Source organism: Panthera onca, chromosome B2 (genome assembly GCF_046562875.1).
Source record: "Panthera onca isolate mPanOnc1 chromosome B2, mPanOnc1 haplotype 2, whole genome shotgun sequence".
In the NCBI taxonomy this organism is placed as follows: Eukaryota; Metazoa; Chordata; class Mammalia; order Carnivora; family Felidae; genus Panthera; species Panthera onca.
Genome location: NC_138343.1, coordinates 30,381,786 through 30,397,006, shown reverse-complemented (window position 1 = coordinate 30,397,006; position 15,221 = coordinate 30,381,786). Strand labels below are relative to the sequence as shown.

Below are 15,221 nucleotides of genomic sequence, written 5' to 3'. Positions count from 1 at the left end.
CTATGCTACAAAAAGATTGCAAACAACCAACCCATCCCCAAAATCATTTCAGAAAAATTTTTTAATCCTTTTATTACTCTTTTTTAACAAACGGCCCCAGGGATAGGGGACCAGGGGAGGGGGGTGGAGGGGAAGTGAGGCCCCAGCCCCACAACCCCTCCCCACCCACCCCTTTCCCCCTTATATATTTATAATCTATATACAAGCCCCGGGGAGGGGGGGGGGGCAAGGGGAACTCCCTCAGCGGGGTGGGGGCAACCCAGGATCCTTGTCCCCTCGAGACCCAGGCTCCTCTGCCCGTCGGGAAGGCCCCTCTCGAGAAGGTGGCCCTGTCCGCTCCCAAGGCTTCGGCATCCAGCGCAGGGCATCCGGTGGGGAGGCCTAGGATATAGGTATATAGAGGTCATACTGGGAAGTCAGGGATGGAAAAGACAGGAACTCAGATGGTAACTCTTGGATTCAGACTTGGGGCCACAGGGGTCTCCCCTTCACCTGCTGGTAGAGGTCGATGCGCTGGGTGCGGAAGACTCCACTATAGGTAGATGGTGGGGCCTTGAGACGGGAATTGAGGCCAGAGAATGACCTAAAGGAAAAAGAGTGTTTAAGGCAAGCCTGACCCCTGTTCCCTGGCCCCTTAGTAAGAAAGCCCTTAAGGGTGAGCAGTCTGCATCCCCACTCCCTCCTCTTGCCTTCCAGCTGGGGGAGTACGTGACGACCCAGGTCCCCCAAGGTTGCCGCTCAGTTTCCGATAATCCTGGAAGGGCTTTAGTTCCACTGGGTGCAGCTGAAGGAAAAAAATTCATGAGCCTCCTGCCTCCCAACCCAATTCACCTGGAGATTCTGAATCCCTACCCCTAGCTCTTAGGAGTTCCCTCACACTTCAGTTCCTATACCTTACCTCGGCTCGCCCCAAGCTAGGGGGAAAGGGTCTGGCAGGTGAAGGCAGCACCCGAGTAGCAGGAGCAGGTGGGGGCCGCACAGCCAGGCTGGGGGGCTGCAGAGCAGGGCCCACAGGTAACAGAGAAAGGGGCGGTGGGGCAGGAGGTGGCGCTGGTGGCAGGGAGCCAAAGTTCACCACAGGCAGCTGTGAGTCCACCATGGGTAGAAGCATCTGTAGTTAAGAAATAATGTCGGGGGGAGGGTATTAAGGGCAGGGAGGAAGGTCATAAAACCAGAAACAGAGTCAGACAAAAAAGCTGGAAATTGGGCAGAGAAACAATGAGGGACAAGTAACAAAAGGTACCTGTTGGGCAGGGGCCCCTGAGGGGAGGAAGCCACTTTGGCCACCAGGTTGCAGAGGAGTAGAATAAAAATCTGAGGGGGATGGCAGATCCTGGCGCACCTGTTGGGAGACAACAGGGAGAAATGTCAACTCCCAAAAGCATTCTCCCCCATCCCTAACTCCCGAAGCCCAGCACCTGCCCACCTCTCACCTGAAGCAAGGGTGGGTCGGGCAAAGGGCTGGGGCAGAAAGCTGGAGAGTAGAGGAAGGAAGGTGGAGGGTAGAGGATTCCCCCAGCTGGCAGCTTCCCCAGCTCTGTTGCTTGCAGTGCAGAGAAATCCAAAAACTGGCCCTTGACAGCTACCCCAGAAAGCAGTGCTGAGGGGGGCGCTGGGCCCGGGGGGAGGTACAGGGGCTGTGATCTGGAGGGGGGGAAAAAGTCAGGTGGGGAGAAGGAGTCAGGAAACCAGAATCATTTGTTCCAAGTTAAGTCTACTAGTGTTTCATACCCCAGAAACAGGTCTTCCCCTTCCCTCCCACTGAGACACAGTTGCGTGTCCTTCTGAGATCAACAGTCATTGAGTCTCACCTGTAAGGGTGAAGTGAGGGTGTCCCAGGGCGGAAGCCTCCATTGTTGGGATGTAACTGAGAGTCTATGGCTCCCCCTGAGACCTGAGGGAGAGCAAGGCTGGAATAGCTCATTTTTCTGGTCAAGAAAAGATCTCCCACCCCACCTACTACAGTAAAAGCCAAGGAGAAAAATGAAATAACAAAATGGCATTTTACAACTACACAAATCAGAAAGACAGACACTAAGGGGCAGCAGGCAGAAAGGAGTCATGGGACAGGAAATAGGACCTACCTGAGAATTGGGAGGTCCAGGGCTGCCATAGAAGACCTCAGGGTACAAACGCTGGCCTGAGGAACTGGGCTCTGGGCCACAGTGCCCAGGACCCAGGTTCTTGGATTGTGGCTCAGCTGAGGCAGAAGCACTGGGGAGTAACTCCCAATCTCGGGATACAGGGATGGCCTATGAGGAAAAAGCCTTGTCAGAAGCAATGTTTGGGCTTCCTGGATTCCAGGTCACACCCATTTTTTTCCAGAAACCGAAGGCCTTTCCACCAAACTCATTCTCCCACTCACCTCAGTGACTGATGCTAACTCCTTCTCTGCTTTTAAACTGTCTCCTACCACTAGGCGCAAGTCCGAGTCCTGTGGTAGTGATGCAAGGGGGATTGTCCCATGACTTAAGACCTGTATCCTCCACATCCCACCTCCAGATTTTCCCCTCTTCACCCAACCCAAGGTACTCAGATCCTGCCCAAGCAGACCTGGTCACTGGTGCCAAACTGGACCGGGGGCCCAGATCGATGGGACGGCCGGAGGGAGCCGGGCTCTGGGCCTCGGTCTGAACGCTGCAACCGTTCTGTGCCAATGGGGCCAGGGGGCAAAGGCTGCTCCCGGGGCAGCTCCTACGTTGGGGAAGTAAAGGAAGTCAAGTCACGTCTCCCAAATGAAAGAATCCCCAAAACACAGAAGCACAGAGGAGACGACAAATGTAGGGCCAAAGTCAGAGGCCCAGAAACATTCCTCTTGTTTTTGGTCTTTTACCTTTCTGTCCCCATCAAGGGGAGCAGGCGGCCGTCTCCTAGGAGGTTCAGAGGATTCAGAGCCAGGTGAACCCTCACCAGGAACAGCATTCAGGGGTGAGGGGTCTCCAGGCCGCTTGGGAGGCCCCTCTGATGCCCCCTTGAGTCCTCCATCAGGGGAACTTCGCTGGCTGCAGGGACCTGATGACACCTGAGAATCCCCACTCAGGTCCACCCCACTGTCAGACTGACTCATCTGAGAGGAGTGGAAAAAAAGTTAAGTTAAATCAAAATAAGTCATCAATCAGTACCCAATGTTTACAAATACAAACTGAAGAAAAGGGAGAAATTATGTGAGCAAATAGCCCTAGACAACCCAGACCAGGTGGAGAAGCACTACCAGTGCTCAAGAGAATCCCAGCTCAGACACTCCCTTTCCATCGTCACTTACCTCTGTTCCAGCAACATCCTCAAAAGGGCTCAAGGGTTCCATCCAGGGCTCCATGGAGCCAGGCCGGTAACTCTTCCGGCTAGCGGCTGGGTAGAGCACCAGACAGCAGAGATGAGAGGCGGTCCAGAGGCCACCATGCCCTCTTGGCTCTCTGACATTGCCCTTTTCAACCACTGCTCACTTGTACTCACCAGTATGTAAACGGTTCCAGATGTGAGGAGTCAGGGCCTCTGTCCCTGCCTCTCTGCACTCTCCCTGAGGGCCTGGGCCCTCAGGCTTGGGGCCCAAAAATCCAGAACTATGAGACTGCGGCAAAGATTCCTAAAGGTGAGAAAGGCCAGAAACAAAACATAAGTGAGGTGGGAACTGGGGAGTGGAAGTGGCTGGGCCAGAATGAGGTGTGGGACAAAAAGGGAGACAAGAAGTGACTAATAACGGAGAATCTGGGAGTAAGGACGCAATGACAAGAACAGGAAAAAGTGGAGAAAACATAAGTGAGAACCTTCAGGAGTAAGAGCAGTGAAACACAATCTCAAGCTCCATCCCTCACCTCCTGCAGCAGCTCCGGTTTTCTGGGAGGCCGCTCCCGCCGTTTCGGGGGGAAGGGATTAACCCCGGCAGAGTCCCGGGGAGTTCCGCCCACCCCCCTCACCATCAGCCCTGGCTCCTCGAAGTGGGGGTCTGGGGAAAAGGGGAAATCCGTCAGCATCTGCCTTGGTCTACATCTGATCCTAGTTTTTCCTGTTAGCCCCCTCCCAAGCCTTCCACCTTTGGTCAGTGCAGACACCCATCATCAAGGTCCCCAGGGCAGACTCTGCCCCCTTTAGCACCTGACCTTTTCTGGGGATGGAGACATTCCCACCCTTAGCCCCTCCAGCTTACCCGAACCGACGCTGTTGTTGGCCCTCTGAGGGTCGTATCGAGTTGGGGGCCGAGGGGAGGGGCCCTGGGGGGTTTGGGGAGGCCCAGGCTTGGGCCTTGGGTGCCCCCCTGGTGCAGCTGCACTCCCTTGGCGGCTGCTGAGTTGGGCCAGAGCCTGTTGGATGCCAGCAGGGTTGCTGTGGATAACTTGGTCCAGGCGGAAGACAGCCGAGCTGCTGGGAGGCGGGGGAGGCAGAGGAAGCCCTGGGGGACGCTCCTCAGGTCGGCTGAAGAGAACAGAGCATCAACTCTAATATTCATGGAATTGTTAACTCTTTCCCTACCAGTCAAGTCTTCCAACCTCTCCCACCTCCCTGTTAAAATCCAGGTGTTTCTAAGCACATCTAACAAATCCTAGGTGTATGGCATGGGTCTACAGAATGGAGCAAAGAACAGAGAATATGCATACAATACACACACGCTCCAGACTCAATCAATTGCTTTCCAACTATTTTCCCTACATGTGGGTGTTCCAGCGCCCAGCAGCCCATGTGCCCTTAGATCTCAGAGTCCATGGTGCCCAACTTCCCTTTCCTTCAGATTCTCTCCCTTCCCCCTCAGTCTAGCCTTAGAATAAACTTAATAGCCTGTCCCTACTCACCTTCGGTTCTTGGGAGAGGGCCAGCTCCTCTTGTCTCCTCGCCCTGGGCCAGTCCTCCCTCCAGGTCCCCCACCTCCTCCACTGCTGCTGCCACCACTGCCAGCCTTGCTGCCAGGGCCTGGGCGCCGGTTCTGCCTTTCCATGCCAGGCCGCTGACTTGAGAAGCTCCGCTTGCTCAAATCCTTGGCTCTCTGGCTTAAATCTCCACGGGACATGGTTGAAATGCCTGGTCCGGTTCCGCCTCCACTGCCCCCGGGAGTTCCCACAGCTTTGGGGGCCAGCAATGCTGGCGGGGGAGCCTCCTTGTCCCCCCTGCGCTCACTGGCAAAGTCGCTGCTCTCTGATGCAGTCTCCCATTCCTCGTTGGCTTGATCGGAGTTCTGGTTTGACAGATCGGGAGACTTGGCAGCTGCCCGGCGCGGGGGTGGGGGCATGGAAACTGTCGTGAGTGTCTCCTCCACTCCAGAGGCAGGGGCTGGAAGGGCTAGGGAAGAGGGCTTGCCCTCAGTCCCTCTGGCCGCATTCTCCCGTTCCTGTTTCAGCCTCCTGAACCGAGGCGGTTTGTCCTGCTGCTGAGCCCTCCCGTGCCTCCTCCGTCGGGGCCGCTCCCCATCTTCCACACCCATGCCCACGTTGCTGCCTCCACTGCTGCCTCCCCGGGCTATGGGGGATAGAGGCCCTGTGATCAGCTTCTCTTTCAAAGGCTCCTTACTCGGTGGCAAAGGAGCTGTCGGAGGCTTCTTGGGGGCCAGGGACTTGGTCGGAGGGCTCCAGCCTGGACAAATGGGCGGAGGGGGCCGCCCTCCTCCTCGACCCCGGCGTGACGGCACTCCCCTGGGAGTGAAGACGCGCCCACCACGGGCGGTGGAAAATCGGGCTGGGGCTGGTGAAGGAGGGGCTCCCGATGGTGGAGGAGCAAGAGGAACCTGGGTGAGCACTCCTTCCTTGGGTGGAGGAGCCTCTTTGTCTGAGGGGGCCAGATCGCTCTCATGGGTCTCACTACCCGTTTCTGAGCCCCGCTGCCGGCGCCGTTTGGGAATTTCTTCATACTCTGAACCCTCACTTCTCGTCTCGCTGGCAGTGCGGCCTCGGGGAGCAGGGGGATGGCTGGGTCCACCTGCACTACCTCCACGCCCGTCATCTCCTCGGAACTCTCGGTAACTGCGGAACTCTCGGCTTCGAGCTCCCCGCCCCCGGCCCCCATAGGTGCCCCGAAAACCCCTCCCTCTGGCAAAATACTCGCCTCGGCCCCGGCCCCGGCAAGAGGTAGGACCCACTCTTTCATAGGAGTAGTCCCTCCGAAGCCTTGGGGCAGGGGAAAGATTCCCACTGGGTGGGGTCTCCTTGGGGACCCCTATCTTCCCCTTTGCCATCTTGAGGAGGTCTGGCTTTGGAACCTTGGGGCTTTCATCACACTGTTCCAGGGGTTTGGGAGGGAGCTCTTCAGCTTTCGTAGGTGGCAGGGGTTTCTTTATAGGCCCAGCACGGCGGGGAGGGGCCCCTGGTTCCTCTGGAGGGATCCCACGACGACTACTGCCTGGGCGAGGACCCCAGCGGGTCTCAGTGCGGCTCTCTCTGCGAGGTGGAGGGGGGCCTTGGCCTCCAACTCCTCGGGTAGGCTTTCGGTTGGCTTCTGGCCCCGTCAGTTGTGGAGTCTCCTCCTTGGGGGTTTCCTTCTTCGGTGGGGGAGCTTGTATTTTGGTGGCTTCATCATTGCCTGGGGGCCAAGGGAGTGGACGGGGCCCTGCAGGAGCTGGTTCATCCAGAGGGAAGCGAGGGATCGGGGGCCCAGTGGCTCCATTCTCAGGAAAGCCTGGATAACTGGCCAAATAGGGTGGTGGGGGAGGTACTGGAGGGGTCTCACTCCTAAAAGGGCAACAAAATAGTGGAAATTAGAATGAAAAAAACTGCAACTAGGTGGAGAAAGAGAACACTTTATTACCACCCAGACGCTCTTCTCACACTTATTCCTGTCACTGCACCAATAATCCAAAGGACCTTTTTTCCTAGCCCAGACCCTTTCAGTGGCAATGCACTCATTTCACTACAGACTCACCTCATCCCCTTGTCATCCTCATCAGCCGCCTGGCGCAGCGGGGAGGTGAGCGGGCGGGGGTCAGTGGGCGTGGTGGCGAAGACATCTCCTACCCAGGCCAACTTTGGATCCACTGGTGGGGTGCCCCGATCCCGCAACAGGGGAGGTGCATGGCGCTCGAACGGCTCTGAGCTTGAACCCCCACTGTCTGAGCGCTCCCGGGGAACTAAGCCTAAGAAAACAAGAGGGATGAGAAAGCTAACCCTCTCTTGCATGACAGGCCCTGCAGCTCAAAAAGCATCTCCCCAATCTGCTTCTGTCAGTCACATCAATGTTAACTCCTCTCTTATACCTGCCAAGTCTGGGCCTGATGCACACTCCTGAAAGAGTTACCCTATCCACTCAGTTTCCCCAGACTAAATTAATGAATCCCCCCAAGTAAATCCTGGCCAATGAAAGACCACCGTTTCTTTCCCAAAGATGGTCCTGAAACAAAAAGCCACCTCAGCAATACAACCACATACCTGCCCCAACCTCCTTCACCGGTGACCCTTTATTCCCACAGCAAGATGCCGATACCCACTTCCTGGGACTGAAGTGTCCCCTACCCACTCCCATGCAAGGGCCCTTACCAGTGGGATGCACACCAGGAGGGTAGAAGTCCAGAGGGGGCCGGCCCTGGAGGAGCCGGGGGTCCACATAAGGAGGAATCATCATCCACCGGGGATCAAAGTTCATTGGGGGCATGGGTGGGGGCCGGCCCAGAGCACCTGGGTACAGGGCCTTGGGGGGTGGGGGCGGAGCCTGTGGAGCTGGCACAGCCCCCATGGTCACAGGCTGGGGCGGTGATGGTGGTACCGGAGCGGGTGGGGCGGAACCCTGTTGATGCTGCTGCCACTGCTGCTGTTGCTGTTGCTTCAAAAGCTGCTCCTGGGCAAGGACAGAAGAGGGGACGAGAGAGACCTCAAAACCCCCACACCACTCTCAACAAAAAAAGAGAAACACACATCAAGGCAAAGTTAATACACAGATGTGATCAACACTTGGACGACATGGAAACCAAAGAGACACAAGAGAGACAAGAGGTAGTAGAGGGACCCGGAAGGCAACTTACAAACAGGATAAACATCAAAGCCAGGGACAGAAACAGCTCTTAATGGGGGAAATAACTTGATCTCACCTGCTGCTGCCGCTGGAAACGAGGTGGCAATGACTTCTGATATTTGGGGTAGCCCAAGCCCTGGCTGGGGGGCTGTCGGCTGGGACCAACCCCATCACCCTTGGGTTCCACCTTCGGGGCAGGGGTTGTGGCAGGAGAAGGAACCTCTTCTGGTTGTTCAGAACCCTCTTTTGAGGACAGCTGGGGTTCCACTGCGTTGATAAAAAAGATAATCATCAGTGGCCCAGTACACCAACAGGTATGCCACGAATACCCATCACCTCAGCTCTCACCTCCCTCTCTCAAGATAAGCACTTACTTTCAAGAACAATGACGGTGGCATTAAATTCCCATGAAACCACCAAAACGACAGACGCCTTCTACCCCTTGCTCCAGACTGAGCTTATACGAAGTGGTTTTAGGTCACTACGTATCCAGGAATTCAAATATCCACACGAGCAAAGAGCTTTTTTCATCTGCCACAGTCCAATAAACCAACTTCATTTCCTCCCACCCATACCACCTGTACCCTCAGCCCAAACACTGAAGAGCTGGGACACCTGGTAGTACCCTAGCCCCATCTCCATACCTGGGCTGGCTTCGAAGCTGCCACTGCTGGTGCTACTGGTACTGCCACCACCACTCACCAGGGTGGGAGCTGGAACCACACCTGTAGTGGGGGTTGACTGGGCAGGAGGGGCCTGGGCCGGCTCTTCTGGTTCTTTTTCTGGTGTTGGGGCTGGTGCTGGTGGAGGAACTGGAGGTGCAGAGAGTTCTTTGGAGACTGCAGGTGGTGGAGCTGGGGCAGGAGGGGCAGCAGGTGGGACAGCAGGCTCTGCTTTGAGCCGCTTGTCGGGCGCCCCAAACTTCTCATCAAGTCGCTTGAGCTTTTCAGCACAGGCTGCCCGGCGTTCCTCCTGCATGCGGCGCTCTTCCTCTTCTCGGCGTCGCCGGGCCCGCTCCACAGCCAAGGAGATCTCAGATGAAGATTGTTTTCGCCGCTGCCGCCAGGCCTCATCCTCGTCTTCGGGTGCTGGGGGCTTGCAGGGAGGCCCCCCCCGATCCTGTCAATGGGCAGATCCGGCAAGGCCAGACGTGTCAGTCGTCAGGTTTTTGATCTTTGCACAGATTGATCAACTGTCTCTACCTGCGGGTGCAGGCACCGGCCTTGGGTTGGTGGCCTCTCTGGGTAGGGGCAAACTCATCCTAATCTTGTTTCTTCTCTCCTTTCAGAGACACCCAGGTCTCCTTGTTCTTCCTCACTAGCATCCCAATTTCCTTTTACAACCCAGACTCCCTGAACACCAAAGATGTTCCAGACCTTTGCAGAGATACTCTACCAATCTACACGTCCTGTAGCCCATTCTTGGCCCTCCCTCCAGTTTCCTCTATTACTACTGCTTCAACTTCTCAGCCAACACTCATCTCCCACAACTGACCCTTCTTGACCCCTCATTGTAGACACTCACTGGGTAGTCCCCAGGGGGGCCCCAGTTCCCGGCGGGGCCCCGGTGAGGTGGGGGTGGGGGAGGCTTTGGGGCAGGAGGCCCCGGCTCTGTCTCTGGAGGCCGAGAGGTCTCTGCCCAGGCCGTCTTGGGAGGGGGCGGTTCGCTGCCGGGGGAGTTGCCCTTTTTGCCATCTGCTTCAGGGGGCCGTTCCTCACCAGCAGCTGATTGGGACTCCTTGCTGTGAGCAGACCAACAGTGGAATTAAAATCAGCTGTAAAACAGCTCACTTAAGAGTTTATTACTTCAAGAAAAACTGAGCCTCTGAACTCACTGGCCCTCAGCTCCCTCCTCATCAGAGTCTCGCCCATCTTCCTCATCACTGAATTTGAGCTTTTCAGTGTAGTCAACCTCTTCATGGGCCCCTGAGGGAAAAGTGAAAAGCAATAACCCAAGTGTTCTCTCCAATCTCAGGTAACTTTCAAAGGGGTCTAGAACTACGTAACAGGATGCAGTACTGGAAACGCCAACCCCCCTCTGAGTGAAGTGAATGCCACTGTGAGTCTTGGCATTCCCACACCTCCCAGTTCTTTACCAGGACTTGGCTTTCCCCCCTGTGTCTGCCCTACCCTTTGGTGTCTCCTTTTCTCCCAACACAACCCCCTATTTATTCAGGGGATTTTGCCTTTTGAGACCAAAACACTTCATCCTTCATACCCACTAACCTGCCCAACCATCATCGTTCTCCTGGTCCAACTGGTCAAACTCTTTGAGATTATCCTCTTTAAGAATCGAAGGCCGACCCACAGGTTCTACAAGGCGCATCGGCGGCCCTGAGCCCCGAGGGCCCGCCACACGAGGGAAACGGCTGCATATGAAAAGACAAACGGGAGAGAGTGTAAAAGACAGCATGTTACAGAACCACATACAAGAGGTGCCTGGGTGGCTCAGCCGGTTAAGTGTCCAACTCTTGATTTCACTCAGCTCATGACCTCACGGTTTGTCAGTTCTTGTGAGTTTGAGCCCCATGTTAGGCTCTGCACTGACAGTGTGGAGCCTGCTTGGATTCTCTGTCTCCCTCTCTCTCAGCCCCTTGCCCGCTTGCTCCCCCTCTCATAAATGTCAAAAACAAAAGAAAACAAAACCAAAAAAATACACATAGAAGACTCTGGGCCTTGAAGATCATCTCCCTTCCTAGTAGGCTTCCCGTCCCCAATCACAAACCCAGAGCTGGGTTACTCACCTGGGCCCATCAGGAGTAGGATATCGGTAAGGCCCCTGGGGTCCATAGGGCGGAGGAAACGGGAGATACGGGGGATACATCTGCAAAACGTCCCAACAGCAGCTGCTTAGAGGGACAAAGAGCCAACCAGCTCCCTAAACCTATTGTCCTCCCCTGTCATAGGCCCCTGCTTTCTCTCTGCCCCCCTCCAAAAACTAAGTGCTAATTACTAAATCTCAAGCTTCAAGCACAACCACTCCAAAACTAGATGTGCAAACTCACAAAGGGCGGCATCATTCCGCGGTATGGAGGGAACTGGGGTGGGCCTGAAGGCTGCAGCGCCCCCCGGGGATCATGGCTGTGATGAAGTTTGGAGTCTGGGCCCTCCAGCTCATCAGGGCCACGCCCACCTCCGTCCCTCCAAGTTGTAGAATCTTTATTTTGGAAAAAGCAAAAAAGGAACATAGCTTTAAAATGATGGAGAAGAAGGTGAATAAGCCAACACTTGGCTCTGAGATAGAATAAGGTGTTGCTCTGGGCAAAAAATAACCAACCACTCACAACCTACTCAACTCACAAATGGCAACCACTCACTTTGGGGGCGGAGGCTTGGTCCGGGCCCAGACGACTGTTCGGCAGACTCCCTTTCCTTGGCAGCCTTGTCCTGGTCGCCAGCCGCCTGCAGGGTCGGAAATTCCTCGCGAGAGAATCGTGACAGTAGGCTTGATGCCCTTCCACCTGTTGGGGTTGGGGTGCACAGAAGACAGAAGCATATTTACCATGAAACAACGTACCATGAAAGTGGAAGGCTCTGATAGGCACCAGATCATCAAGTTCCTGTCTTAAAATTCACCCCCTATGTACTGCATACCCATTCCCCAAGAAACAAGGTCAGCTCTGGAACCACTTCACCCTCCAGTAAGACACATGAATTTGCTTATGTGGCCCATGAAACTGAATACGGGGCCCAAAATTTAGCCAGAGGACTGAGAACACTTTGCTGAAGGTATAGTGCAGGGCTCCTACCTACCACAAGAGCACTGAGCAAGCTCCCCAAGCAGCCCTGCACTCACCATCTCCATGTGCTCCATGGGTGACGCTGGCTTGTGCCCAGGACTTTACCCCGCTTGGAACCGAAGGAGCGTTCTGGGGAAGCAGAAAAATAAATGATGATGGTGGGTGGTGGAGCTACAAACCATTCTTGCCTCCAGCCCTTCAGTAACATCCAGTTCTTCACATACCTCGGGGGCTGCTGGGGGTCGTTTCTGTTGGTTGGAGGCAGGCGTCTGTGAAGCCGGCAGTGGCTGCGATTCCGGCGGCTGAGCGGTTGAGGCATCGGAACTAAAGGGATGGTAGGACAGGAAAGTTATCCAGAATCTGCGATGCCCTCCCCTACTTCTCCGATTCATGGAGGATAAGTGAACCCAGGCCCATTTGTTACTGTTCACAAGTATTTACGACAAAATACTATAACCTAGTTACCCTGTGTAGGCTGTCTGTTGATGCCTTCCTGCCACCTGACGGAAAGCTCAAAGTGTCATTTTTTAGTCCTCTAACCGGAGTCCTGGAATAGCCAAGAAAGGGGCTTCCCTCTGTCTCTGGATCTTATGTGGCTGGGCTAGACCAAGCCCCAACTCATCCTTAAGTTCAAAGTTAAAATACTCATCACTCTAGATCCCCCAGGCCTCTGTCTACCTCTTGGGGTCGGACTGCTCCTGTTTGCTTGCCCATCCTGTTCCGTCTTTCGGCACTAGTGAGACGTTGGGGTCATTGCCTTTGTTCTCGGCTTTCAGGCTTGGAAGGTTGGCTGGGGGTGGCATACGCCGGGCAATGGCAACTTTCCCGAGACTCTGTAGGCCATGGCGAGGGGCAACTGGAGAAAAGATGAGAGGGTGAAAAAACATCCCACACGGGTGATCTGACAACTTTCTCTCTTAAGTCCCATTTATACGCCCTTAATGTCTTATAGCCAAACTCCTTTTAGAAACCACTCCTTTCTTTGCCTTCAGCAATCCCTGAAATTCCACTGGAAAAACTAAGATGCATTACACTTGATGCTTCTCTGTTGGATGGTTGATCTTGAGCCTGCAGGAAGCAAGCTGGCCCCAGACTTCTCCAAATCCACGTTTCTCTTCCTCCAATTCTTACGTGTCCAAAGACAGGGAACTACAGACACGCCTTTGTAGGAGGGTAAATGGTGTTCATCCAAAGACCAACGTCCCCTATGGGACCTAAAATAAAACTTGGAAGTCTCTAGTGTTTCTCTAGTCTTTTGATATTTGCACTATAACCGTTTCCCTTCAAAGAGCTTTAAAATGTATGCCCCATTCATGCCCAGCCTCTAGGAATTAGGAACATCTTCGCAGGACCCTCACCAGCGGGTTTCTGGATCTCTAAGGACTTGCCCTTATACGTATCAAACAGGTTGAGCGAGGAATACTTCTTTCCATCCTTCCCCTTGGCAGTCGGCCCCGAGCGATCGGACATTGCGCTGGAAGCTCATTGAGTACGTTGGGTCCTGCAGGCACCTCCCCCAAAACGTGCCGGAGCCTGTGGGCCAGACACCAAGTGTTTCAGTCTCTGCTCCCTTTACTAACTCCAAAAGAAACCTAGATGGTCCTTTTTGTTCTCATTAGGGACCCAGATATGTGGCCCTCTGGTGTCTTTGCCTCCAGCCTATTCAAAGTCCCCAGTCCCTTAAACTCCCACAGAGCCCAAATGCCATGGTGCCTCTTTCCCCCAGACACCTCTTGCCAAGCAAATCCAGATAAAAAATTTAGTATCCTCCTAGTAGTAAACACACTCTTCCTTTTGTGCCAGGCTATAAAGGGTAGCGGCTACTTCATTATCTCTTCATAATCTCTTCTCCCCCCACAGAAATCATTCCAGATATGTACAATAAAACATGACAAGTCCCAGCCTTAGACAAAAGCAGAAAAAGGCATAAAGCTCCATTCTGCAAGTAACAGAACTTCAGATCCCCCACTTATTAGACCACCAACTCCCTAACTGCGCCCCAGGTTCCTTTCCCAGAAGCCTCACTCCCATCTGGGGAGGTTTGCACGAAGGTATGCTGGGAGTTTAACAATTTTACGAGCTTGCTCAGCCAGACTGAGGGCTGGTGCCAGGTAATTCCTTATGGAACAACTGGGGCTCTACATACTCCCAAGCTACAGAACCCCAAGTATTTGGAACATTCACCCCATCATTTCCTGCACTTGCCCCTATCCCAGCTCCTGGAAAAAAATCTTGTGTCAAGATGAAATGAACACTGCTGGGCTCTGACTAACCCTATGTAGATGTGAGAAAAACAACATTATGGAGCTACCTCAAGCACACTCCATAATCATAGGGCCAAAACCAGAACCAACTTCATTTTCCTACCCTCAGGAAGAATGTCCATCAGCAGTCATTTCTTTCCCCAATATCCCTTCCTCCCTAAGCAGGCCAAACTCTGCATCATCAGTCAGTTCCTGAGTGACCAGGCATTCATTTATAGGAAAGAATGGCGTACAGGAAAGAGATGGAAGGTGGTGGGAAATCCAGGCAAACACAGGGCAAAAAGTGGGTAAAATCAGGATAAAAATCAGGGAGAACTTTAAGACAGGTAAAATGAGGGAATGGGGTTTGCTCTGTAGGTGTTTAAAGACTCCGTATGTTTGAAAATAAATATATGAAAGAAAAGGACACAGAAGAATAGTGGAATAACACTAATAAAGAAGGATCAAAACGAAAGCAGGTGGAAAATAATACACTTAAGCAGAAACGGTAAAGACAGAACAAAGTAAAAGGGCAACGTCAAGACACCCAAGAAGAAAACGGGGGTTGAATCACAGAGGGGAAAAGACACAGGAAAAACTAAAAAGCAGAGGAAGACTGAGGAACGTAAAAACCAAGGATGCAGGATAAAAACAGGGTTCCAGGGTGGGAGTGACTCGACGCGAACACGGGGGTCAAGAATGGGGAACCCAAGCACTGGTTGATGGTGGAGGGGGTCCAATATGGAGGAAAGGAGACACTCCGAGGATCGTCGGGCGCGGCCCACCCCAGAGTGGCGGTAGCGAAGGGGACCCACAGATTGGGGTGAAGAGGCCAAGAGCGCAACGGATGGTGTGGAGTTACCGGCCCAAGAAAGGGGTCACTCCAAGAAACCAGGACAGTGGGTGATTAGGGGCAGGGCATACACTCTGTGTGAGGGGTTGGAGGTGCGGGTACCAAGCTGGGGGTATCGAAGGGGGAGGGGCAGGCAAGCCCCAGCAGCAGGAGGACAAAATGGCGGCGGCTAATGGCAGCTTCTCCTCCCCCCGGCCCGCCACTGCCGCCGCCGCCGCCGCCACCACCGCTCCCGCGCCGGAAAAAGGCGTTAGCACTCGGCTCCCCAGACTCACCTGGCCGGGTGCGCGGGGGTCCGGGACCGGGGCCTAGGGGCTCCCCGAGGTGGGATGGCGGTGGGGCGGGGGCGGATGGCGGCGGATGGCGCCGGGTTCGGCTCCTCCCGTCTCCCTCGCTCACTCCGCGGCTGGGCTCAGACTAACGGCCCATCCGGGCAACCGCCGCCCCCGGGAGCACCCCCCCC

General features: G+C 54.6%; 1 protein-coding gene and 1 non-coding gene across 3 annotated transcripts; both read right to left on the bottom strand.

Moving 5' to 3' along the window:
- Positions 1–55: 55 nt before the first annotated feature.
- On the bottom strand, positions 56–15,221 carry PRRC2A (proline rich coiled-coil 2A). Of its 2 annotated transcripts, XM_078446738.1 has the most exons (31): positions 15,034–15,221; positions 13,021–13,195; positions 12,341–12,518; positions 11,887–11,986; positions 11,719–11,791; positions 11,240–11,383; positions 10,928–11,079; positions 10,667–10,746; positions 10,149–10,291; positions 9,758–9,848; positions 9,448–9,664; positions 8,568–9,042; positions 8,000–8,190; positions 7,452–7,749; positions 6,841–7,051; positions 4,785–6,650; positions 4,145–4,410; positions 3,813–3,943; positions 3,454–3,583; positions 3,263–3,348; positions 2,834–3,067; positions 2,554–2,694; positions 2,366–2,434; positions 2,085–2,252; positions 1,812–1,894; positions 1,434–1,644; positions 1,244–1,342; positions 899–1,111; positions 690–784; positions 493–583; positions 56–381 (listed from the first exon to the last, which is right to left on the bottom strand). In XM_078446738.1, the coding sequence occupies exons 2-31, from the start codon at positions 13,130–13,132 to the stop codon at positions 241–243; spliced, it is 6,489 nt and encodes a 2,162-aa protein (XP_078302864.1). In that variant the 5' UTR covers positions 13,133–13,195; positions 15,034–15,221; the 3' UTR covers positions 56–240. The 2 variants fall into 2 exon arrangements, with proteins under 2 accessions (XP_078302864.1, XP_078302865.1); XM_078446739.1 differs by lacking the exon at positions 2,366–2,434.
- On the bottom strand, positions 12,706–12,836 carry LOC132668137 (small nucleolar RNA SNORA38). Its single transcript, XR_009605495.2, has one exon. It is a non-coding gene; the product is annotated as a small nucleolar RNA SNORA38 (small nucleolar RNA).